This window comes from Cupressus sempervirens, chromosome 11 (assembly GCF_028749045.1).
Source record: "Cupressus sempervirens isolate cs-2001-9-10 chromosome 11, ASM2874904v1, whole genome shotgun sequence".
Lineage (NCBI taxonomy): Eukaryota > Viridiplantae > Streptophyta > Pinopsida > Cupressales > Cupressaceae > Cupressus > Cupressus sempervirens.
The window spans coordinates 360,807,021-360,833,184 of record NC_143128.1 but is presented as its reverse complement, the minus strand read 5'-3'; the positions used below and the strand labels follow the sequence as shown (position 1 = coordinate 360,833,184).

At 40.9% G+C, this 26,164-nt stretch overlaps 1 protein-coding gene across 1 annotated transcript in view; it reads left to right on the top strand.

Moving 5' to 3' along the window:
- LOC149529561 (S-adenosyl-L-methionine-dependent methyltransferases superfamily protein) overlaps positions 1-26,164 on the top strand; it is a 154,689-nt gene that overhangs the window by 81,457 nt on the left and 47,068 nt on the right. Inside the window, exon 4 of the mRNA XM_089808945.1 lies at positions 5,458-5,858. Coding sequence (XP_089665071.1) covers positions 5,458-5,858 — 401 coding nt within the window. The remainder of the gene's footprint in view (positions 1-5,457; positions 5,859-26,164) is intronic.

Genomic DNA, 26,164 nt, shown 5'->3' with positions numbered 1-26,164 from the left:
TATCTCACCTCCTTAGTTATGCAGATCTGAGAGAGTTTTCGTTCTCAAAGACCTATGGAAATTTGCAGATCGAAGGCTACAAATCGCCCTAATATGATAAATAATTGAATCCACAAAATCGCTTGTGCCAATGGGTGCCTCTTGCCCTCTATTTATTCACTTTTTTTGAGAAGTCATTGGAAGCTTCCAGAATCGTCTTTTATAATATCTTATTATAATGTATTTTATTATTAATTAACTTTATAAAATTAAATAAATAACTTTATAAAGTTAAAAGTACAATCTCAATTCGACATTAAAACAAGTAGGCCCCACTTACTGGATTATAACTTTCCGAGAGCAAGAATGTAATCATCTGTCAACAGAATGACTCTCTCCAAAATCATTTGCCTATGAGAGTCAATGATAGGCAAATCCCCGGTAGAAGTTATGTCGCTAGAAAGGGGACATGACACTCCCGGAGTCGAGATTATTTGAATCATTGAAGCAAGGCACTTAAATCTTTTGGCAACTACCTCTCAAATATAGCAAGACATTCTAGTCTGACGTGGAAGTTTTCAGTTATACCATGTTAAAATTCAGATAATGGTAAACAAATTTAGCATGTAATGTTCCCAATGCACAGGTGAGTGTTGAGAGACTCTGATAGTGCCTCAAATAGGCCGTACGGTTGAAACTGAGAGAGTACTGTGCGGAAGTAGCAGAGATACCGTACGGAAGTTAGTTGTTGATGGCCGTACAGGAAGGTGAGGGCCTAATGGCCGTACGGCTTGGTATCCGTATGTAGGAAGAGGGCTGTACGAAAGTATGTGGAGGGCCGTACGGTGGCTTAGAGGCTCGTACGGTGTTTAGGAGAGAGTGTACGATGAGGGGCAAATGTTTGTACGATGGAAGGAGTTTGATGTGGCTGTACGGTGGACATAGGTTACCCGTATGGTGGACTCAGGATGAACGTACGGTGGAATCAGGATTGCAAGGCGAGGGCTCTGTACAGTATGGCAGGGAGAATGAAATGAAGGCAATACAAATGTTATGAGGGGCCGTACGTTGTGTAGGTGATGTAAATGTGATACAGAAGGTTGCGAATTGCAGGTGGAGTATGGAGAGAAGTCATACACCATAAACTACTAACCGATATTATAAATTAATGCTAAATAACAATGTAGATTTTGAACACCAAACAACGCCCGTACTAGAATGAATGAACATTCGCAAGTTGCGAAGTATTTGCAAATAATGAGAGCACTCCAATTTTGCCAGATACAGATTGAGTCGAACACCGACGAAATAGGGTGAGGATTGAATCCCACTGAAACCGCACTAGCCAAATAGGGAAGATCTTTCACTTCCGAAATGGCGAACAATCTAGAACTCCAACAGGAATTCGTAGTGCAGAGAAATATAATCCAAAGCATGCCTACAGACTACCTACAAGCCGTGCTTAAATACTTGTCGAGAAACTTTTCAAGGGTGTACAAAGATAGCCGACGACGACACAAACTACGAAAACAAAAATAAAAATGGGTCCGAGAAAAATTAAATCAATTGGCCCGTTACAAGTTTTAATTTATTATTTATTTTATAACGGGAACATTACAGTCCTCCCGTCCCAAAATTTGCTTGTCCTCAAGCAATTGCAAACCTAGTTCTAAACCTTCTGTAATCAGCTCCTTCAGTTCCGAGTCAGGCACTAAGTAGATCTTCCCATCGAAGTAAATGATGTCATCAATAACTTTGTATCTTTCATCGCGTATGTAACCATCCATCAACTCACATGCAAAAGTCTTCTTGGAATACTCGACCAACAGATGGGACCGCCAATTATCCAAGGAACGTGGAGAGGTGTTGACTATCTTCTTTTTACTTGCAACGTCTGGGGCCAAATCCTGTTTAAAAATTGCCTCCATCTTCTTGATTGTGACTTCCCTCAATCTGTTATTTGACATTCCTCTTAGCAACACCTTCTTATCATCCATCTCGAATGTAAAGTCCATCTTTTTGAAACTTTGAGTGTACTGGTCAAGAGTTTCCAACCACTGGATGCCCAAAATGATATCCGTATCAACCAAATCTATGACAAAGAAATCATTTGCCAAGGTATAGTTTCCCATGGAAATTTGTAACCGTGGGATCATGTGAGTGCAAGGTAACAAGGTTCCTCCTACAACCTTAACCTCAATTCCTCCATGCTCAACTATGCCCAGGCCTTTACTAGTGACCAAAGATGAATTGATGAAATTGAGTGTGGTGCCACTATTAATCATGATTGGGATTCGTTTTTCGTGAAGTGTGCCGCGAACTCTAAAGATACCACCTCCAGTCGGTGTAGTGAGGGTAGCAATGGAAACACCTTTTTGTATCAAGACATTTATTCTCTCCTGCTGGGTAATTTCTTCGTCAGTCGCTGTAGGTATTTGTTCTTCGTTGTCATCAGGCATCACCTTAATGTAATGAATCTTTCCCTTCCCGAGGCAACAATGACTAGGACTCTATGGTTCTTTGCATGTGAAACAGAGCTTTTTCCTCCGGAGTTCTTGCTGAGTCTCTTCATCAAACTGAGGTTTTTTCTGAATTAGCTCCTTGTCTTTATCTTCTTGTGGGGATGGTGTTGGTGTAGCTGTGTGAGTTTTGGAGGAAGATGCGGCCATGTCATGCACCTTCTTAATAGCTTCGTTGAGTGGACCCGAGTTGAACCCTTTTATCTAGCCTCTCAAAGTCTCTCTCAGCCCATCCATGAATAACACAATCCGACGACTTTTAGAGATGTTTGTGACTAATATTGACAGCATTTGGAACTTAGTGACGTAGTTGTCTACTGTGTTTGTTTGCTTCAGCTGAGCCAGATCTTTGATGTTTAGCTTTGGATCCTTCCCATCAAAATGATCAACGAGTCTCTTAGTGAACTCAATATAAGAGGTTACTTGGTTGTGTCCGAGAGTGACCAATCCATGATGCCACCACTCATGCGCCACTCCTTCCAGATAAAGTGCTACGAACTTGATTGCTTCTTCTTTGGGCATTGGATTGAGTTGGAAATAGGTATCGGCCTTTAGGACCCACGATTGTGCAGCAATGACTCCAGATCCATCAAATGGCGATAAATTTACCTTTCCAATCTTTCTCTTGAGATCATCATTAAAATAACTGCGATTTCCTCCGCTAGAATATCTCATTCTTAGATCAACAGTCTCTGTAAGATATATCACCTTCCATGTTTGTGTTCCGCCAATCTTCCCGAAGTTTTTCTTGCATTTCCTCAAAAGTGGGCTCTCTTCCTTTGTGTGGTGCCTTTGTCCTTGGAAGGAAGATGGGTATCGAGGGTCGAGAGAGAGAGGGTTGAAAGTTTGTTCTTCCCAAAACAGAATCGTCGCTATGCCTATTTTGTTCTCTTGTTGTCTTTCTCTCGGCCAGTTTTTGAAGAGTTTCTTGCATAAGCCTTTGGGTTTCGTTGATTTGCCTTTGATTTTTGTTCAGCTCTCTTAAAAGATCCATGAGTTGTGTCGTCGGATCCTGATGATCTGCCATTCTATGAATAGGGTTATTTCGTCTTCTTTGAGTATAAACTTGCATTCACTTCCGCAGGCAGGCAAGATCAAAGGCTTTGATACCACTGTAATGTTCCCAACGCACAGGTGAGTGTTGAGAGACTTTGACGGTGCCTCAGATAGGCCATAAGGTTGAAACCGAGAGAGTACTGTGCGGAAGTAGAAGAGATACCGTACGGAAGTTAGTTGCTGATGGCCGTACCGGAAGGTGAGGGCCTGATGGCCATACGGCTTTGTATCCATACGTAGGAAGAGGGCCGTACGAAATAATGTGGAGGACCATACACTGGCTTAGAGGCCCATACGGTATTTAGGAGAGAGTACGGTGAGGGGCAAATGTCCATACGGTGGAAGTAGTTTGATGTGGCCGTATGGTGGACACAGGTTACCCATACGGTAGACTCGAGATGAATGTATGATGGTATCAGGATTGCAAGGCGAGGGGTCCGTACAGTATGATAGGGAGAATGAAATGAAGGCCATACGGATGTTATGAGGGGTTGTACGTTGTGTAGGTGATGTAAATGTGATACAGAAGGTTGCGAATTGCAGGTGGAGTATGGAGAGAAGTCATACACCATAAACTACTAACCGATATTATTAATTAATGCTAAATAACAATGTAGATTTTGAACACCAAACAACACCTGTACCAGAATGAATGAACATTCGCAAGTTGCTAAGTATTTGCAAATAATGAGAGCACTCCAATTTTGCCATATACAGACCGAGTTGAACACTGATGGAATAGGGTGAGGGTTGAATCCCACCGAAACCGCATTAGCCAAATAGGGAAGATCTTTCACTTCTGAAATGGTGAACAATCCAGAACTCCAACAGGAATTTGCAGTGCAGAGAATTATAATTCAAAACATGCCTACAAACTACCTACAAGCCATGTTTAAATACCTGTCGGGAAACTTTCCGAGGGTGTACAAAGATAGCCGACAGCAACACAAACTACGAAAACAAAAATAAAAATGGGTCTGAGATAAATTAAATCAATTGGCCCATTACAAGGTTAAATTTATTATTTATTTTATAGCGGGAACATTACACAGCACTCGGAAAATAGCCTAATCAGCAAACAAAAATGACAATCAAAACTGCTGTCTTCTGAATACATTAACCCCAAATCAAATTTGCTGGAAGTACACAAATCAGTGAATAAGATGAACCAGAATATTATTTGTTTGAACATGGTCTTATTCTGATTATTTTGTATTACAAAAGGGAGTGCGTATGGTATTTAATTTTTGATGAGTTAGGCACCTAAAACAGAACTGAAGTGCTAACTAAAGCTGGACCTTGTACTCCTTTTCATCACTTAGAATCTCTCTGAAATTAGGAAAGCAACTGCTCCTGTGCCTAGACTAAAAGCAAAACATAACAAAGTTAAAACTGTCAAAAAGTTGCCTAGATATTTGCACCTGAATATAAGAAAGCTAGCGCTAAATATAGTATCCTAAACTTAGAAACTACCGCTAATAGAAATGCCCATTTCTAGAAGTTTTATTTGCTACATATAGGGCATTTTTGCTCTTACCTAATTCACATAACCTAAACTATTTATGCACGTACTTTCACTGCTGCTGTGTCAGCTGGCAAAGAACAACTACTGAGTGATACAAAAATAACCATCACAAAGGGTGCCAATTGGTGAACAAGATCTGTATTATATTTTGATTTTAGCCACAACTACTTAAGGATTTGCAGCAAGTTCAATTGCTCTATTTTTCTGAGATTGTACTACTGTTTTGTTCTTATCTGAGGCTAATGTATAATACTTGTTTTTTGTGTTTGCAAATTAGGTTACATTCATTCTTTTTCAAGGGCTATATATGAAACACATGCAATTGGCAGTGTGATACATTTTATCTGGACTTTTCACGTGTCTGCTAATTGTTTGTAGGTGCTTTAATAGATGTCATTGAAATTGACGAAGCTGTTATTTCAGCATCAATAGACTCTATGGGTTTCCCAGCTGTTCTAAAGACAGATGCAAAAGCTCAAAAGGCTTTTTCAGAGCATAGCTCTTGTGGTTTCCATGTTAAAGAATCACCACATAATGTGCATGAAGTTCTTTGGGACAATATTCAAGAAAGATTATTCTTATATGAAGCAGATGGTGAAGAGTTTTTATGTGATTCAATCAATAATAGCCCTTGTAAAGAAGGTCCAGATTTGTATGATATGGTTTTCATTGATGCTTATGATGGAGATGACATTTTTCCTTACAAGTTTAGGGACCGGAATGGGCCTTTCCTGACTGCCCTCCAATCTAAACTACATCCAAGACATGGAACAGTGATTGTAAGTATGTTTGTGTTTTTAAATCATTTATAGTTGAATGTTACGTCTTTATTCTGCCCCCATTTATTCTTCTTTTGTATTTATTAAAAAAAATGTTTTAGTTTGTTTCTGGTCTGTGGAAATAGTTATGACAGGCAATTTTCTAAATTATCTTTCTTGTTGGTCTTAGCCATTTATTATTTGCACTGTGAACATTATTTTATATCCCTTAGTTACTACTAGGTGGAATTTATGGTTCAATTAGCAGATTCTGTCTCTTCCAACAATCTTTTAACATCGAAATCCTATTTTTGACATGAATGCATCGTAAAGTGAACCATACTTTCGTGAGGTTTCTGGCCCAACTCCAGTTAATTAAAGTTTAAACTCTATAGAACTGTTCTTATAGGTTGATCTCCTAACATCGTCTAATTCAACATTATATCACTGGCTATGTTTTACTTGACAATTGCATATTATGTTTTTTTGAACATTTTGAGTATGTGGTTTTTTAAATGGTACATAACCATAGTGTGATAGGTATTTAATTTTAGTACGGCCTTTAGAAAGCCTTCAAAATTACTATATGGTTCCATAAGGTATCTCTATTTATTTCCACATGGCAATGCATTTTGAACATAGACTAGTCATATATTTTTGGAAAGCTAGTAAAAGAAACGTTGCAATGGGTGACATTATATATAGTAATCATACAGTTCTGCCCTAATAAAAATGCTTTTTTGGTAAGGAGGCAAATCAATCTATTTGTGTGTCTTGCCTTGAGTCCTTTGCCTTTGTTTTACCCATGCTAGCCATTTGTATATTTACTTCATATTTTGTGTAACTAATGTGCCATTATAAAACTTTATAGTTTCAAAACCTTTGTTGGCTCACAAAAAGGTTCTCAAAATCCTATTGGCTTCTGACAATGTTGTCACAACCTCATCAAAGCATCACAGTCATTTCACAACCTCTTCAAGTTTGAAAATCCCAATTCTGTGTCTTGTCTAGGTTCTAGGATGTGTCAAAAGGTGATGAGATTCTCCTGTAAAAAAAGTTTCCAAAAGATTGAAATGGGAAATTCAACTTGGTTTTAAAATTTGGATCAATGCTCAACAAGGTTATCATAACCCATAGTTGTCCTAGTGCTTGAAGTTTGTTCAGAACCTCCACAAATGAAGCGGCTTGAAGAATTTCAAAGACACATGGTCACGAAGGCACCTTTTGTATTTCAACACATATTGAAGGTTTCAAAATGTATTTCAACTCATGTAAGGTACTCACAATCCCGTTCATACTATTGATTAATCATCCCTAATATTTTCCTCTGTTTTCTGTTACTTACAGCCACAATCAAATCAAAGGAGATGTTAGGGGTGATTCACCAACAATATGATAAAATTATTTGTTAAAAAAATCATATCTTTAGGTTTCAACAAGTAGTTTCAAAACTATCGTTGGAGGCTGACTTCCAACAACCAAGTTCAATGAGCTTGCATTTTATAATATGGTCAAATATTAGAAAACACAGTGAGACCATTGGCATCACTATTTAAGATGCCATTAATGTGCTCATGAAGCTCGAGAAGAATGCCAAGCAATATAAGGTGAAAGTGAAGTGCAGCAGAAGCATGCTGATAGGTGATTGTTGAGAGCAAATAAAGAAAGTGAAGGCGAAATTGTATAGTTTGTCAAATGACAGTGCAAATTTCAGGTGTCATATAGAGTGAAGAAGCTTCTTCAAAGAAAAAGTACACAATTTTTCTATAATTGCATAGCGAAAAAAGGACATTATGTTTGTTGAATTGTTTTCATGAAAGCTTTCCCAACACAAAATTGCTTGCTAGGAATAACAATTTCTCTATATATGTTGAATTTTATATTATGAGATTAGTTTTCCTACTTTATAGCTCTTTTCTATTAAAAATGAGTTTGAATTCCTTAGATGTTAGCATTTGTTTGGTATTGTTGTTTTGCCCTCTTCTATTATTTCTGTACCCACTTGAAGTGGCACCATCATTGCTAGTGTTTTCGCTCCCTCTTGACACGGAAGCCTCCTGTGTCAAGAGCACTTGTTGATGCTCTCTTGTTTTCATATTGAAGGGGCATTCTTTTGTGGAATGTCCCATAATTTGACAAATATCACAAAATTGGTTTTTTGGGCAGGATCCCTTCATGTGACCTTTTGTTTTGCATTCTGTGCACCATAGCTTGTTTCCCTTCATCTCTTTCTACATATTCTTAAATTCCTTCATCATTCTGATCATATCCTTCTAGAGAGCTCGGATCTTCTTACTGTCCTTTTCGTCACCACTGCTATCTTCTTCCAAAGACGCATCATCTGAGTCGGATGAGCTACTTTTCTTCTTTTTCGTCTTTTGTTCACTCTCTAAGTCCATCGCTTGGTTGTACATTTCGGTGTATGATGATAGCGGTACAATCTTCATTTTCTTCCTTAACTCCGAGTGTAGTCCTTCAATGAACCATCGCTTTTTCAGGCCATTTGCCGACATACTTTCCATTTTATTTATTAATTTTTAAAATTTTCTGGCATATACATGGATTGTTTCATTTTTCCCTTGCTTTGTGGTGTATATTTCTGCTACGATCTAATTGTCATCTCTCAGTAATTGAAACTTGGTGATAAACTCCTTTTTAACTCCTGCCCACAGTGTTAATTTTTGAGAATTTGCATCAGCAAACCAATCAATTGCTACACCCCTTAGGGTTGTTGGAAATTGTCAGACCCATTCATCTGTGTCGTTTATGCCATTTGTTGTCTAAATTGTTTTGCATGTCTTACAGTGTCTGATTGGATCGACCGTTCCATCACAATCAAACTTTGGCAATTTTTCCTTTGGTCCAGCCATTACTTTCCGAGTTAGAGGTACTTGTTGTGTACCTGCGCTGTTTTGCACACCCGTGCTGTTTTGTACATTTGCGCTATTCTACACACCCTCATTGTTCTAGACAATCGTCTTATTTCCAACATCCGCGTTACTTGGTGAAAAAGGGATTTCCTCAAACGAAGTTGTTCGTTCCGGAAGTGTATTGCAGATGAAGAGTTCACTCCATGCTCATGCTCCCTTGGCACTCCGAGCCGTGCGAGTTAATTCCCTTTCGTCTGGATTCTCTTCCCTCGGCGTATACAGGTTAAGAAATTCCTCCCTTGTTTCTTCCACCGAAGTCAACCGCTGTCGAGTCTCTTCCAACAATTCCTCAGTGCTTCGATGTTCGTCGACAAGCTACTAAAACCTCCATCTCCGCTCAGCTTGTTGTGTCAAAATTAAAATTTCTTGTGCGGTGCGTATTTCATCTTTTTCCTTTAGCTTATTCTTATTTTTGTTCAACTAATTCGGCATTAGTCTTCATTCCTTTGCCTTTGTTCCAGGTCCATGGGGCAATGGCGCCAAATGTTTACCGTATGGGGTAAATAGTTTAATGCATACAGACAATAGACAAGAACATGTAATGCAGCAGTACTCCTTTTATTATTCACATATATGTTGAAGAGATTACATAGTGCTTCCAATCATGATCTAAAGTCCAATTTAAATAGTGTACATACCATTCCGAAGGGGTGACTCAACCGTCATGCCCATTCGAATATAATTAATTCTACTCGTTGGCTACATAATAATTATTGACTACATGCTAATCTACCTGTCGGCTATTTTATAACTTTACCGAAAACAATAACTCTTTTCTAGTAGAAATGAGTACAAGTTCCTTAGATGTTAGCATTTGTCTAGTCCAACAAGTACCCTTTCTGAGATTGGACATGCAAAAATAGGGCATATAAAATCTAAAGGAGGAGGATGAATGTCGAGAATAGATCCCCCATCATGTGAAAACTGGGGTATTTTAAAATAGTCAATTTCTTTATGGTCATGTAGTTTACATACCTAATCCTAGAATGTGTTAACTATAGGTAGCATTTGTCATTGTACCAAAAGCTCGAACTGTTAATATCCGATACAAATGCCGAAACTTACCTGGATCCACAAAACAAAGCTCCAAGGAGGTGCTAACCACCATGTCAACACTCAACAATCTCCCCCTCATCACTAACTGAGCCTGCAACACCAACCGAAGGGAGGCTTGAACCCATGACCCAAGGGCTTTGATACCAATTGTAGGTAGCATTTTTTGTGGCGCCAAAAGATCAAATTGTTAATACCCAATACAAATGTCGAGACTTACCCGAAATTTCGACACAAATCTCCAAGGAGGTGTTGACCACCAAGTCAACACTCAACATTAACCACTATGGTGCCTAGATTAGACAAGTGAAAACAATAGATGGTAGGGCAACTGCCAATTAGATGGGGAATGTGTCTTGGTTTACCTCAAAAGGAAGTATTTGCAGACCTAGATACTACATCGTCTTACCAACAGTTTTTGAGAAGAGTGCTTGTCACAATACAATTGCAAGGAAGTGGTCGGTAATCCCTTAAAAGGGAAATGACAATTACCAAAGAATTTTCAAATGTTGCACTTTGCTAATGAAATTTTGAATATCATCTCGCTCCTCCACAAAGTAATTGGCAATGAAGATGCTCACTATTTTAAGAAATGGATGTATAATTCATTGTAATTATTACTCATCGAGTGCAATTTATAGATAGGGGAACCAAAATTAGTGACAAAATTCACAAGGAAATGAGTCACTTCCAGTAGTAGGAGATGTCCTCGCCTTGGAACTTGGCCTTCCCAAGTCTCATCACCACCACCTTCGCACAACTATCTCCGTGCTGGGGGTTTTTGCAAGAAAAAGTTACACCTGCAACTCTTGTGATAGAAGGGAGTTTACTAGGTACTGTAAGGGTTGTTGTTTTGTGCACACACACGCACGCACACACACACACACAGACATATACATGCATATTTGTTAATGTACATGATTTCGTACTTGTTTTGATATCATGCCACTTTTTTTAATAATCTTTATGATAGTTTTGATATTCATGTTGCAAGTTTTCTTTATTCAGGTATTTGGTATTACAATTTATGAGTTATACTATTATGTATCATTTCATAACTACCTATCCAAATACTATATGTATACTATATTACAACACTTGCCACCCCTTGCTGTCATCACCACCACCGTGGCCCCTGCTGTCCCCAAATTGAATTCCTTTTTTCCCCATGTCGTAAACCTGTCCCAATGTCTTGACTTCCCAATGTTCTCAGTGCTTGTGTTATACTCATGTCTTCATGAATCATATCTATTTATGCCATTGCTAGCACAAGGGCTTGGTTGCAACTGGTAAGTTTGATGAGTTGTTTCCAATTTATAATTATTATCCACAGCTCCAATTGGAAAATACTTTCAAGGTTTACAAATGCATTCTCAATGTGTCTACTTCGGGGGTTACAATATGATATGGCTATTACAATATTCCTAAAAGCTACCCAATAAGTATACACATGTCTAAGCTATTTCATTCAGTTATAAAGATACATTACTATATTAGAGTGGGAGGCTTTGATGGATCTCCATATAAATTACATAGGTATGTTAGCAACAATTTTGTTTCGATTTATGTTTGTAGAAAAATGGGTAAGCTATGAAAACAGATGTAGAGAAAGAAAGAAGGCATTTCTTTTCCCATTGACCTAGCCCATATAACTACAATTTACTATTTGATAAACTTAATAGTGAAAAGGATTTGGGGAAATATATTATTTGTTTTATGAGATGAGGATTTTTTGATAACAAGGACTATGTTAAAAGAAATATGCAATATTGCAATCAAGACCTGGTTTCTTTCACCTCCCAAGATTAGAAGATTATTGGGCTGATTGTGATAATGAATCTAGAGTTAGGAGTGACTGGATGGGGGTTTTCATGATAGAAAACTAATTCTTTCCAATTAAATTGGAATATTCAAGGTATAGAAGATGATGGATTTGATATAGCTGAACTCATACTTTTTTCATATCCAAACACAACCCATATTACCCATTAATTGGAATGTTAGAGAAGTAAGTGTTAAAGTTGGGTAGCTACAGGAGCTATTTCCATACCTGCGATTTTTTATCCTATTTAATTTCGTCCTTTTAATTGTAAATTTGTAATCGTGGTTGTTCAATGTTTGATAAGGAACTATTATTCTATCTAGAGGGACACATCATTTGTGTTGGTGATTAAAGTCATTGTGGTGTCGTAGCTCTTGATTATGTAACAACACTTTGTAATAACTGCTGCTCGTTCATGATTTCCGTGGTTCAAGAGAAAAAGACAAAAGGATTTCAGTTCTGTAGTCTTGGCATGTTCTTGTATATTGGTTGTTTTATTAAGTGGAGGATTTCGTTTTAGATACGGATAACTTAGGTGTTATTTGTTTTTCAAAAGATTGGTAACCACTGATAACTCTTTGTTAATCATCGTATTTTTTCTAGCAAGATTGGATGTTTGTGTTATTCATTGAACAATGATTGAAGGTGGTCATCGAGTGATGAGTAGTATGTGATTGTATGGGTATTTTGAGTAGAAGATTTGGGTGTTTGTGTTGGTTCCCAAAACTGCAAATTGGAAATCCAACAACTTGTTGATTCTCCAACATGATTTGGCAATCAGTTCTGGCCAACGAATGAGAATCACCTTGATTCCCTTCGAATTTCAGCTCTGCTACACCCAAGCAAGTAGACCTTCAGCTCAAATGCTAACTGCTTGGTTCAAGGCTTTTCTATAGCGAATTTAAGCTTTGGAGTTCTTCGGCTGGCAAGGTCTTTGAACTCAATTAATATGGAGTTACATGATAGTTTGAAATGAATGTTTTGTATAAGGTTCTTAACAATCGGTTTGATTCTTGTAAGATGGAAGATATAGATTTTCTGACCTATAAACCCAATACTTCAATAATAAAAAGACTAATACTTTAGATTGTTCGGGCAATAGAGTCAACAACAATGAAGATTATAACGTACAACTTTCTAATGTTCTACTCACATAAACTATAAACAGTTTAATAATCAAGATGCGATGGATCAAATATATACACAATTCTAAACTAGTCCCGATTGCGATTTAATTCCTAAAGTCGGGGAGACAGATTGGACACAAATTTAGAAACAATTAATTTCACAATATCTGCAATGATCGAGTTTAAAATGCCGTAGATGACCTCCTCCACTTATTTGACATAAATTGTTTACAAAATTTTTTAAAATGATTATAAAGGGCCAATCAATGTAGTGTTCAGATCAATGTAGTGTTCAGTTCCCAACGTCACATCCAAGAAGATAAGTTGGTCATATGGTAGTGTTTTGTACACAATAGGGAAGTTGTAGGGTGTTGTCGAAGCCCAAAATGCACAATAGAAAGGACCATATGGTCATGGTGGAGCAATCGCCTAGTCGTGCGGTTGTCACCAGGCAGGTTGTATAGTTGTCACCGGGCAGGCCGTATAGTTGTCACTAGACTGGTCGTGCGGTTGTGGTTGACTGGTCATATGATGGTGGGATAGAGGCCGTACGGTTAGGAAAAAGGAGTTGTATAGTGACGTTTGAAAGTGTATGGTGGATGTAGAGGAGGTTGGGGGTCGTATGGTGTAGAGTGAAAGCCGTGCGGTGAGTAGATGGGATTGTCGTGCGGTGGAACAATAGAATGTCATACGGTTTACTGGTATGTGGGCAATATGGTAACTCATGAGTCAAAGATCAATGGGGTTGTATGTGTCCAAGTAACATAAATAAGATAGATACCAAACATTCACGAATAGAGGAATAGACCAAGGACGACCAATGTATGCAAATTATCTACGAACATAGAATATATATCAACAAACCAAGATAGCGCTCGAAATGTGTTAGATCTGAAGCAAAGTAATACAGAATGGAATAGGGCAAGGGTTTAATCCCACTTAAACCAAAATAGTCAAATAGGGAAGATCTCTCACTTCCGAAATGGCAAACCATAGAGAAATCCAACAGGAATTTGCATAACAAAGAAATAATCCAAAATCACATACCTACTATTACATACATGTCGTGCTTAAATACCCTTCGGAGAAACTTCTAGATGGTTTACAAAGATAGCCGACGGCCACACCTACGGAAACAAGTAAATTAAAATGGGTCCGAGATATACTAAATCAATAGGCCCATTAACAAAGGATTGATTAAATATTTATTTTATGACAAGAACATTACAGTCCTTCTATCCCAAAATTTGCTTATCCTGAAGTAAATGCAAATCCGATTCTTGGAAACCTTTTGTAATTAGCTTTTCAGTTTTGAGTTAGGTACCAAGTAGATCTTATCACCGTAGTAAATGATATCATCAATAACTTGTTATCTTTCATCATGTATATAGCCATCCATCAACTGACATGCAAGAGTGTTGTTGGAGTACTCGACCAATAGATGGGCCCCACCAATTATCCAAGGAATGGGGTAAAGTGTTGACTGTCATGTTTTTACTTGCAGTGTCTGGGATCATATTATGTTTAAAAATGGCCTCCATCTTCTTGATTGTGACTTCCCATGGTCCTTTATTTGACATTCCTCATAGCAACACCTTCTTGCCATTCGTCTCGAATGAAAAGTCCATCCTCTTGAAACTTTGAGTGTATTGGTCAAGGGTCTCCATCAATTGGATGCCCAATATGAGATTAATATCAACCAAATCTATGACAAAGAAATCATCTGTCAAGGTATAGTTTTCCATGGAAATTTTTAGCCGTGGGATCACATGAGTGCAGGGTAACAAGGTTTCTCCACCAACCTTAACCTCAAATCCTCCTTGCTCTACTGCATGCAAGCCCTTACTAGTGACCAAAGATGAATTGATGAAATTGAGTGTGGTGCGACTATCAATCATGACTTTGACCCTTTACCTGTGAAGTGTGCCACAAACCTTGAAGATACTACTTCCAACCATCGTAGTGAGGGTAGCAATGGAACCCACTTTTTGTATCAGGGCATTTATTCTCTCTTGCCGATTAATTTCTTCACTAGTCACTGTAGGTACTTGTCCTTTGCCATCATCAAGAAACACCTCAATGTAATGAATCTTTCGCTTCCCAAGGCAATGATGACTTGGTTCCCATGGTTCCTTGCATGTGAAACAAAACTTTTTCCTATGGAACTCTTGTCGATTCTTCATCCAACAGAGGTTTTTTCTGAATTGGTTCCTTGTCTTTGTCTTCTTGTGGGGACCATGTTGGTGTAGCTATGTGAGTTTTTGAGGAAGATGTGGCCATGTCACGCACCTTCTTAATAGCTTCGTTGAGTGCGCAGGGGTTGAACCCTTTGATCCTGCCTCTCAAAGGCTCTTTCGAGTTTCAACCCATCCATGAATAACATGATTCAACATCTTTCAGAGATGTCTATGACTAGTACTGATAACCTTTGGAACTCAATGATGTAATTGTCTACCATACTTGTTTTCTTTAGTTGAGCTAGATCTTTGAAGTTTAGTTCAAGATCCTTCCCATCGAAATGGTCAATGAGTCTCTCAGTGAACTCTATTTACCGTACTGGTTAAATGAATCAATGCACACAAACAATAGATAAGAACAGTAGAACTTCTTGTATTCGCATACGTCAAAGATATTACATTATGCTTCGATAAGATGATTACAATGATTACCCGGAGGGTGTATATATACATCCTGAGGAACTTTTCCGAAGGGGTCCGTTGGCTACATAACAAGAACCTTCCCGAAGGCGCATATATCGACGACATACATCCTGACACACCCTATCAGCTACACAATATCTACCGACGACATCATCCCCCCCAAAAAGAAAAGTCGTCTCCGGACGACAACACAACAAAACTCAAAACAACTAATTACATTTATTCATAAAAACAACATAGACATCATGAGCCAGAAGGCTGTGTCTCAGACTGTGAAGACCGGCTGCGTCGAAGCTGATACACTTGATCCGTCCGGACCTTCAAATCAGCTCTAATCTGAGAGTTTTCCTCCACTACTTCTTTTAGCATCAAAGTGAGCTCTTGGCACTCAACTTCTTTCTGATCATAAGCCTTCTTCGTTGAGTCCTCCTGTAGTGCTACTGTCAAACGTTGTTCCGCTGCTACTAGTTGCTATTCTGCTTGCTGCTTCCCTTGTGCACTTTCCTCAAGTTGGGCTAACAGGGCTATTCGCTCTGCTTCCCATGCAATCTGCTAGGTGGCAAGTAGGTTGGCCATCTCCTCCTGAGCCTTCTCCACCGTCTCTTGAGCTTCCTACCCAGCCTCTGCCCGTCTTCTTTCTGTAAGCACCAACTTTGCCAGGGACTTGCTTCGCTCTGTGATGTCAAGAAGGCATGAATGAACATCCTTATCCTTCTCTTCCGCTAATGGTAGAGGGTCTGTCACCTGCACCCCTCCATCTACTTTCTCTGCTGCACTTTGATCCTCCACCCTCGATGATGTTGATACCTCGACTACCTTGCTATTCGACCAAATGGCCTCCAACTGCAGGTCCTTTCTCATGGGAGACTGGATGGACGGACCTCTGGCAACAGGGGCAAGTAGCCTTCGCCTTAGGTACTCACTCACCCGCCTTGTTGAGCTCATTGGTTCCGCTGTTGGCACTTGGGGTTCTGCTTCTAGTATACTCAAATCAACATCTGGATCCGTCGCCTCATCCAACAAAGTGTCGACTATCGTGACTACTGCATCTGTCCCTATCACCTCTAGACGGACTTGCTCTTGTGCACCTCCCTAACTGACTCCTCCCTTCGTAGTTGTTGGCTCTTCTACAGGGGATGGCTAAGGCAAACTCGTTGCTATAGGTACGGGGGTCAGTTCCTAAATCGTTGGCTGAGGCTGTGTTCCCGTAGGTTGCGTACCCATAGGCATGTCTGCTAGTGATGCTGTCCTTTGGCTTACTGAAGGTTGGACAGGCACTGAATGTGGAACTAATCCTGCTACTGCTGTCTGTGATCTTGGATTTAGAGTGACTAGGGTCATCACCATTGGATGCCAAAACTATTCGAACCTTGGAATGTGAACATCTGCCATGGTGTGCATATGCGGGGTTGAAAATGACAGAATTGATGCTGTAGCAGTCACTGGTGCAGCTATCAACTGTCGCAGAAAGCGAAGTGGGGTCACTGAGATCACCCCAATTTCTTGATCGTCTTCCTCCACATCCTGCTCCACCTACTTCATATCCTCTGATTCGTCCTCCTCACAAGATGTATCCTGCGGCCACTATCTGTGTTGCTTGATTCCTCCACCTCCTGTCGCACCCTCTTCTGACCAACGCCCTTCTGCCCTCCAGGTGAGTCTAAATGCCTCCATTGCATTATCAGAGGCTCACCAGGTACTGTCGGACTTGGTTGTATCTCTAGCTTTTCTTGGGGTATCGTCCTCGCAGATGCCTCCAGAAAAAGTCTGATGGCATAATGCGGCATGTAAAATGTTTTATGCTGCAATGTCATGAACTCATCCATGCGTGTGGCCAAAAGAGAAGCCTAGTCGTGCACCTTCCCATTCATGAGTCCGTTCATCATACTGACCAGTGGAAAGGAAATGTCTGATGCCCTGCTTGATCCTGTAAGTCTACTCTTTACCATGTCCATGAGGCACTTCCAATGGCCTTCTCTGATGTCAGATTTTCGCAACCCTCTTCCCCTCGAAGTGCCGATAAGGGTATCTTTCTGCTGTTGTGCCCGATCATTGTACACTAATTCTACCAGCTGCAATTTCCTCTCCTTGCCCATCTTTTGTGGCTTACTGTCGATTTTCTTGCCTCGTTGCGCCGTTCTTGGTATGTCGAATACCCTGGTAAAGTCAGCTGGTCGGAATGAAACCACCACGTCATACCCCAAATATGGAACCAAACTCTTCTGGGAGTGCCTGTCATATGCCTCAATCATGGGACGCAATACACCTTTGAAGTCTCGGATACAAAAAACTGGCATCCAGATTGCCCACTCCACCTGTGCCTTTCGGATGCTTGCTTTGATGAGGTGGGTATTCAGGTTTTCATTCCACCATTTCCTACAGTCCAACCCATTCAACCCTTTGAATGCTACATCCTGCGGCGTTGTCTGCACATCCGGCTGGTTCTGTACTTCAGCCCTTTGCTTGCTCTTGTTCTTTCCACGTGGCCGTGCTTCGGAAGGCCCTGCCTGTACATCTTGACTCATAGCTGAATCCTGATCAAGTTGCTTCCTCCAAGCCCTCTTTCCAGCTGATTGCATACCTAACACGCCTTTATCAGTTTGCTGAATATATTGCCATTAGGTCAATTATTCGTTGCGTAACTGGAAAGTTCCTTTTTGAATAGCCGTACGGTACGGACACTATGCTTTTCCCATGCAACACCAACCTGCATATATCATTCACTCGGTACTTCACCCAGTACTCCCATGCTGCTATACGCTAAACCCTAGATTTGGAAGACATGGCTCAAGAACCTCTAACTCCGCCCTCATCCTCTTCACGTGAGAAAGAATGAATGGCGCTCCAAGATTCTGCTATATGCCTACCCCTAATGTATCGCACTGATACTGGTTGCTATTTCTTAGAAGCTCGAATACTAGCTCAGAACTTTTGTAGTTGATGAGAAAATGCACTGGATTTGGCGTACGGTCTTGTTCTCTCTACTTACTATTTGGTGCTTGTAAACTGGCAGATGCTTCCTACGTACGATACCCTGTGTCTTATTGGCAAATATGTCTTGCTGCCATACAATGCATTTTGTATCCTGAAGGGTTCCTATTGTACGGATATCCTGTTCTCCACAAACTTGCTAACTAATGCTACCGTATGGTCATGGTGCATATGAACCTTGCTGTTGTGTTACCGTACAGATATAGGCTCCAAACGTATGGCGATACAATTTTCCCTGCTCCTTCCCCTGACTACGTACTGTGATAGAGCTATACAAATGTTGTATGGTGATTACTGGCAATCTTTATACTTCCTTTGCATCCGTACGGTGTCCACCTAAAAGTGTGAAGGTGTTTTATGAGTTGTACGTTGCCTCTAGACAAGTAAATGTGCCTCCAGAACTCCTCATGTGCCGTACATAATTGGAGAACTTCATATTCCTTATGCCTCCGTACGGTCCTGAAGCTTACAATGCTTTCGTACGGGTGATATCTGGCTCCCTTTATGCCGTACGGTGTTACACAAGGCCGTACGATGAAGGTATACTTTGGCCACTGTACGGTGTAGTTGCTGTATGGTACTTTGTTCTCTTTATTTATTTATTTTCTCTTTTTATTTATTTATTTATTTTTTATTTATCCATACTACTGCTCCTTGATACTCCCTGAGGGGGACTTAGTTGGCGCGCTATAAATTTTCAACTTACACTCGTTCACTGTTTCCGAAACTTCCTGTCCATCCAGCGTCCATAACTTGATTGCTCCATTATCACCTACTTCTCGAATCTGATATGGCCCGACCCACTTAACTTTAAACTTGCTTGGTTTGATTTCATTCCTGCCATCATACTTTAACACCCATTGTTTAGGTTGAAACCTGTTCAGTTTCAAGTGCTTATTGTGCCATGCTTTGCACCTGTTTTGTGTCACCTTCGTGGCCCACTACGCCAATAATCGCTTCTCCTCAAGCTTGTTCAAATTATGCAGCCGCTCCTTTAATCTTTCCATGTCGCCTAACTTATTTTCCAATGCTATTCTTGGGCTTGATATCATAAATTCCGCTAGTACTATTGCCTCTTGTCCGAACATTAATTGGAATGATGTGTGCCTTGTTGTCACCTTGTACGTCGTGCGGTAAGCCCAAAGGGTAGAGGGTAACTTTTTCTCCCAATCTTCACCTTCAACCACACAAGACTTGTAGATAATTGATACCAAGATTTTGTTTGTAGCCTCAGCCTGTTCGTTTGCTCTTGGGTAGTACGGGCTCGATAATGAATGATAAATCTTGAATTCAGTGGTGAGCAGTCGGATAACATGGTTCACGAAGTGTCCACCCTATCACTTGTTAACTGCAATGGAATCCCATACCTAGTAATGATTTGCTCATAAATAAATCTTGTTGTGCTTACCACTGAGTTATTTGGTACTGCGTGTGCTTCCACCCACTTGGTCAGGTACTTCGTTGCTACGACAATTTATTGACATCTTTTGGTTTTGCTTGCCTTCAGGGGTCTGATGAAGTCCAATCCCCATCTTTCAAAGAGTTCTTGAGCATGTGAGGGATTCAGAGGCATGAAGTCTTTTCAATGGTTTCCCAGCCCGTTGACATGTGTCGCATGCAATGACCCACTCCTTGGCGTCGTTGTGTACAGTTGGCCACCATGGTCCTGCCAGGAGTATCTTTCGTGCAGTTGTGTCTGGCCCCATGTGTCCTCCAATCGGTCCTTCATGTGCTTCCTTTAGTACCCTTGGAATCTCTTCCTCTAGGATGCATCGCCTTAGGATCTGGTCAGGTCCTATTTTGTATAACAGCCCATTGATCAGTTGAAACGTTTGGCTCCTCAACACCAACTTCTGTCTTTCATTTGGTGGCATGTTACTCGGAAATTGTCCCGTCGAAAGGTACTCTTCAATGCTCGTGTACCATTTTGGCGGTACAACAATCTAGAACAACTATGCATCAGGAAAATTGTCATTCACACCGTCTGTCGGTTCTCCTGTCTTGAATCGTGACAAATGATCTGCGCTTACATGTTTCTTCCCAGGCCGTACAATGATCTTGAAGGTAAACTCCTGCAACAGAAGTAACTAGCGGCTGATTCTTCCTTGAATGACTGGTTTATTGACCATATATAATAGAGCTTGATGGTCGACATAGAACACGAACGGTGTCTCCAGCAAGTAATGATGGAACTCCTGCACAACGTTGACCATTCCCAAGGCTTCTCGTTCTGTTGTACTGTAATTCTGTTCGGCCTTTGATAGCAATCGACTGGCAAAGTATATCGGGTGATCCAACCCATGGCTACCTGTCTGCACCAAGGTTTCTCTAATTGCATAGTTGGACGTGTCGATATGAACATGAAACTCCTTGTTCCAATCCGAGTACGCCAAGATGGGTGCCGTAGCCAATCGTACCTTCAACCCTTCAAAGGCCTCATCCTGTTCTTTCTCCCATTTGAACGATTCTCCTTTGCCTGTTAACTTGTCCAACAGGTATGATACTTTGGCAAAATTTTTGATGAACCTTCTGTAATAGCCTATGTGTCCTAGGAAAGACTTTACCTCCGTTACATTGGTGGATGGCTGCATTTCCAATATGACTCTGACTTTGTCTGAATTTGTATTCAATCCTTCCTTACAAACTGTGTCCGAGCAATCTTCCCTGCGGAACCATGAATCTGCACTTCTTCGGATTCAGGGCTAGGCACACCCATCGACATCTCTCCATACATCCGCCCAATGTTGCTAGATGTTTGTCCTCAGTGCTGAATACCGACCAATCATCCAAAAAAGCCTTGAAGTTTTCGACAGACATTTTGTCAAAGATGTTCAGTATGATCTGCTGGAATGTAGCAGGCGCATTGCACAGGCCAAATGGCATTCGGTTATATGCATACACCCCATCTTCTACGACAAATGTCATCTTTAGTTTGTCCTCCTCTGCTATGGAAATTTGATTGTATTCAGAAAACCCGTCTATAAAGGAATAAATTTCATGTCCTGTGACCTCTTCTAATATACTGTTTGTAAATCGAATCTGGAAGGGATCCTTGATTGTGACTGCATTAAGGCATTTAAAATCAATGCATATCCGGATTTGGGTGGTGTCCTTCAGTGAGATTACTATAGGTGACACCCATTCACTTGTTTGCACTTTGAAAATAATACCGACTTCCAGCATCCGGTTGATCTCTTTTGTAACCCATGCCGCATAGTTCTTATTCATCCTGTAGGGTCGCTTCCATACAAGTACTGCTCCTTCGACCAGCGGGATGTGGTGTACACACAACTCCGTCGGTACTCCTTTCAGATCCTTGTATGTCCAGGCGAATATGTCTTTGTATTCCAAAAATATTTTGAATGTCACTATTTTCAATACTGGGTCCCAATTATCTCCCACCAGTATGTTTCTTGGTTCGGCCTTATCTCCCAAATTCATAGTTTGCAGTGTGGCTTCATTGTATTTGATCGGCTCCCCCTCAATGAATGCATGGGCGAGTGTTTCATCTAGCGGCGCATCCCCCTCTTTTACTTTCGTGAATTCTCTTGGAAATCCCTCATCGTTGTGTCCTTCCTCTATCGTCAGTACGTCGGAACTCTGAAACAGTTCATAGTCCTTCATCTACCAGTTGTAAAAATCGTTCACTGAAACTAAATCGTCATCTCCTTCCAACTGTAGGACTCCTTCCTAATCTAGTTCCATATGCTACCTCCCTTCATCCTCGTCTTCGGAATTTGATAACAGAGCTTCTTCGCCTACCATTTGGGTGTGTAAATCAATGATGAATTTCTGCCCTTTGCTTTCAAGTGATAGAGTGTTTTTCTTCTAGTTGTGTTTAACTTTGGCTTGTATGAGCCACCCTTGGCTTAGGATGGCATCGTACCCTTTCCTCTTCAGCAGGATAATGACAAAGTCAAGCAAGAATGGCTGTGTTCCAACCGTCGTCGGTTGCGCCGCAAGGACTCCCAACGGTTTGATCCCATGTTGGTCCATTGTTAATAATTGGAACGTAGGTGGCCACAACGTCGACTGTCTCAACCTTTTCCAGGTGTCCTCTGGTAACACATTGACACTGGACCCTCCGTCCACAATTGTGTTTGTCAGAATAGTCCCTAGAATTCCCATTTCGACGACTGCCAGATGCCGTCCGGATGAGAGGGCTAGCAGCATTCGATCTTCTACACTTGCGCCACCTTCTTTCTCCCTTGTTTTGTTGGTAACTTGGCAATTGGAGTAATGTTCGTGAGTGCCGAACGAAGTTGAGGCATTGTGAGCACCAAATCGTTGATTTTGACTGGTACCTCGGTTTGTAATATCTGTTGTACGATGTTCTATTCCGCGCAGTTCCTTACTGAGGTACTGGCAGTGTCCGTTAGGTGTGCTTTCTCCGCTTGTGTTGCTTTCTAAAGTTCGGCCTGCGCTTCCTCCAGTCTCTTCTTTTCTTCCGTTGGGTCGGGGTACATTTTTGCTTGCTTCTGTGTGATGGCCAGAACCTCCTCTCCGTCCATACTAATGGTGATCAAATTTACTCCTGACTTTGGGCACTTGGCTTCTTCGTGATCGCCGGGTCCGCACCATCTGCATAATAATTTTGGTATGTTTGCCGTTGTACAGTCTCGGGCAAAGTGGCCCCACAAATTATATGCTCGACATTGAACTATCGGTCGGCTGTTTGCATCATACTAAATTCGACTTCTATTGTCATTATTATTGTTGCCATTGTTGTTGTTTTGAACTCGCTGATTATTTTTGTATCCTCCTGACGTGGCACCCTCCGTACTGGTGTTCCCGCTCCCTCCTGACGTGGAAGCCTCCTGTGTCAGGAACACTTGCTGAGATCCTCTTGTTTTCATAGTGAAAGGGCATTCCTTTGTGGAATGTCCCATGATCTGGCAAATCTCATAGAATTGGTCCTTCGGACAGGATCCCTTCGTATGGCCTTCTTTCTTGCACTCGGTGCACCATAGCTCATTTCCCTTGGTCTCCTTCTACATGTTCTTGAATTATTTCATCATCCAAATCATATCCTTTTGGAGGGCACGGACCTTCTTGCTGCCCTTTTCGTCATCACTGCCCTCTTCTTCTGAAGATGCGTTGTCATCTGAATCAGACGAGCTACTCTTCTTCTTTTTCGTCTTTTTCTCACTTTCTAAGTTCATTGCTCGATTGTATGCTTCAGTGTATGATGATGGTGGTACAGTCTTCATCTTTTTTCGCAACTTCGGGTGCAGGCCTTCAATGAACCATCTTTTTTTGTAGTCCGTCAATCGGCTTATTTTCCATTTTATTTATCAAATCTTTTAATTTCCTGGTGTAGACTCGAACTATTTCTTTTTTCTCCTATTTTGTATTGTATATCTCCACTACGATTTCGTTGTCATTACGCAACAGTTGAAATTTCGTAATGAACCCCTTTTTGATGTTGTCCCAATTATTTAACTTCTGGGGATCTGTATCGGCGAACCAATCAATTGCAACAACCCATAGGGTGGCGGGGAACTGCAAGACCCATTTGTTTGTATTTGTTATGCCATTTGCCCTCCAAATCGTTTCACATGTTTTACAATGTCAGATTGGATCAGCTACTCCATCACCATCAAATTTCGGCAATTTTTCTTTTGGCCTTGCCATTATTACTTGTTGTGTAGGGGCATTGTTTGGTATTGCAACACCGACGTTCAGTATTCCGGCACCAATGCTTTGTATTTCGATACCAATGCTTTGTATTCCGACGCCAATGCTTTGTACTCCGACACCAACGCTTTGTATCCCAACACCAACGCTTTGCACTCCGGCACTAACGCTTTGTATCCCGACAACTGTGCTTTTTGGTGAAGAAGGGTCACTGTTAAGCGAATTTGTCCATTCTAGAAGTATATCGCCGACGAAGAGTTCACTCCATGCTCGTGCTCCCTCGACACTCCGAGCCATGCAAGTTAATTCCCTTCCGTTTGGATTCTCTTCCCTCGGCGAATACAAGTTCAAAAACTCCTCCCTTGCTTCTTCCACCAACTCCACTTGCTATCAAGTCTCCTCCAACAATTCCTCCACGCTTCTGTGTCCATTGGCAATCTTTTGGAACCTCCTCTTGCGTTCGGCTTGCTGTGCCAAAATTATATTTCCTTGTGCTGTGCGTATATCATCCTTTTCTTTCAGCTTATTCTTATTCTTGTTTAATTGATTCGACATTAATCTTCTTTCCTCCCTCCTTCGAGGTTTATGGGGCAACAACGCCAAATGTTTATCGTACTGGGTAAATGAATCAATGCACATAAACAATAGATAAGAACGAAAAAACTTCTTCTTGTATTCACATACGTCAAAGATATTACATTATGCTTCAATAAGATGATTACAATGATTACCTGGAGGGTGTATATATACATCCTGAGGAACCTTCCCGAAGGGGTCCGTCGGCTACATAACAAAAACCTTCCCGAAGGGGCATATACCGACGACATACATCCTAACACACACCCTGTCGGCTACACAATATCTACCGACGACAAACTCGACATAAGATGTTGCTTGGTCGTGGCCAAGAGTGACCAATCCATGATGCCACCACTCCTTCCATATGAACTACTGTGAACTTGATTGCTTCGTCTTCAGGCATCTGGTTGAGTTTGAAATTGGTGTCTGCCTTCAGAACCCATGCCTATGCAGTGATGGCTCCAAATCCATCAAATGGTGATAAGTTTACTTTTTCAATCTTTCTCCTGAGATCATCATTAAAATAAACATGATTTCCCCCATCCGAATATCTCATTCTTAGATCAACATAGTCTCTGTAAGATATATCACCTTCCATATTCGTGTTCCTCCAATCTTTTCGAAGTTTTTCTTGCATTTCTTGAAAAGTGGGCTCTCTTTCTTTGCGTGGTGCTTTCATCCTTGGAAGGAAGATGGATATCGAGGGTCAAGAGCGAGAGGGTTGAGAGTTTGTCCTTCTCGTAACAGAGTTGTTGCTATGCCTATTTTGTTCTCCTGTTGTCTTTCCCTTGGCCAATTTTTGTAATATTTCTTGTATAAACCTTTGGATTTTGTTGATTTGCATTTGGTTTCTGCTGAGCTCTCCTAAAAGATTCACGAGTTCTATCATAGGATCCGGAGGATTTGTCATTCTACCAACAAGGTTATTTTGCCTTCTCCTTCAAGTATAAACTTGCATTCACTTCCACGGGCTGGCAGAATCACTAGCTCTAATACCACTGTAACAATCCGTTCCCAAAGTCACCTCTAGGAAGATAAGCTGGCCGTATAGTAGCGTTCTGTACACAATAGGGAAGCCATATGGTATTGTGGAAGCTGACAATGCACAATAGAAAGGACCATATGGTCATTGTGGAGCAATGGCCTGGTTGTATGGTTGTCACTAGGTAGGTTGTACAGTTGTCACCAGGTAGGCTGTACAGTTGTCACTAGATTGGCCGTACGGTGGTGGGATAGAGGCCATACGTTTAGGAAAAGGGAGTGGTACGGTGAGGGTTGAAAGTGTATGGTGGATATAGAGGAGGTTAGGGGTCGTACAATGTAGAGTGAAGGCCGTACAGTGAGTAGATGGGATTGTTGTGCAGTGGAACAAAAGAATGTCGTACGGTTATTGGTATGTGAGTAATACGGCAATTCACGAGTCAAAGATCAATGGGATTGTATGTGTCCAAGTAACATAAATAAGATAGATACCAAACAATAACGAATAGAGGAATACACCAGGGAAGACCAATGTATGCAAATTATC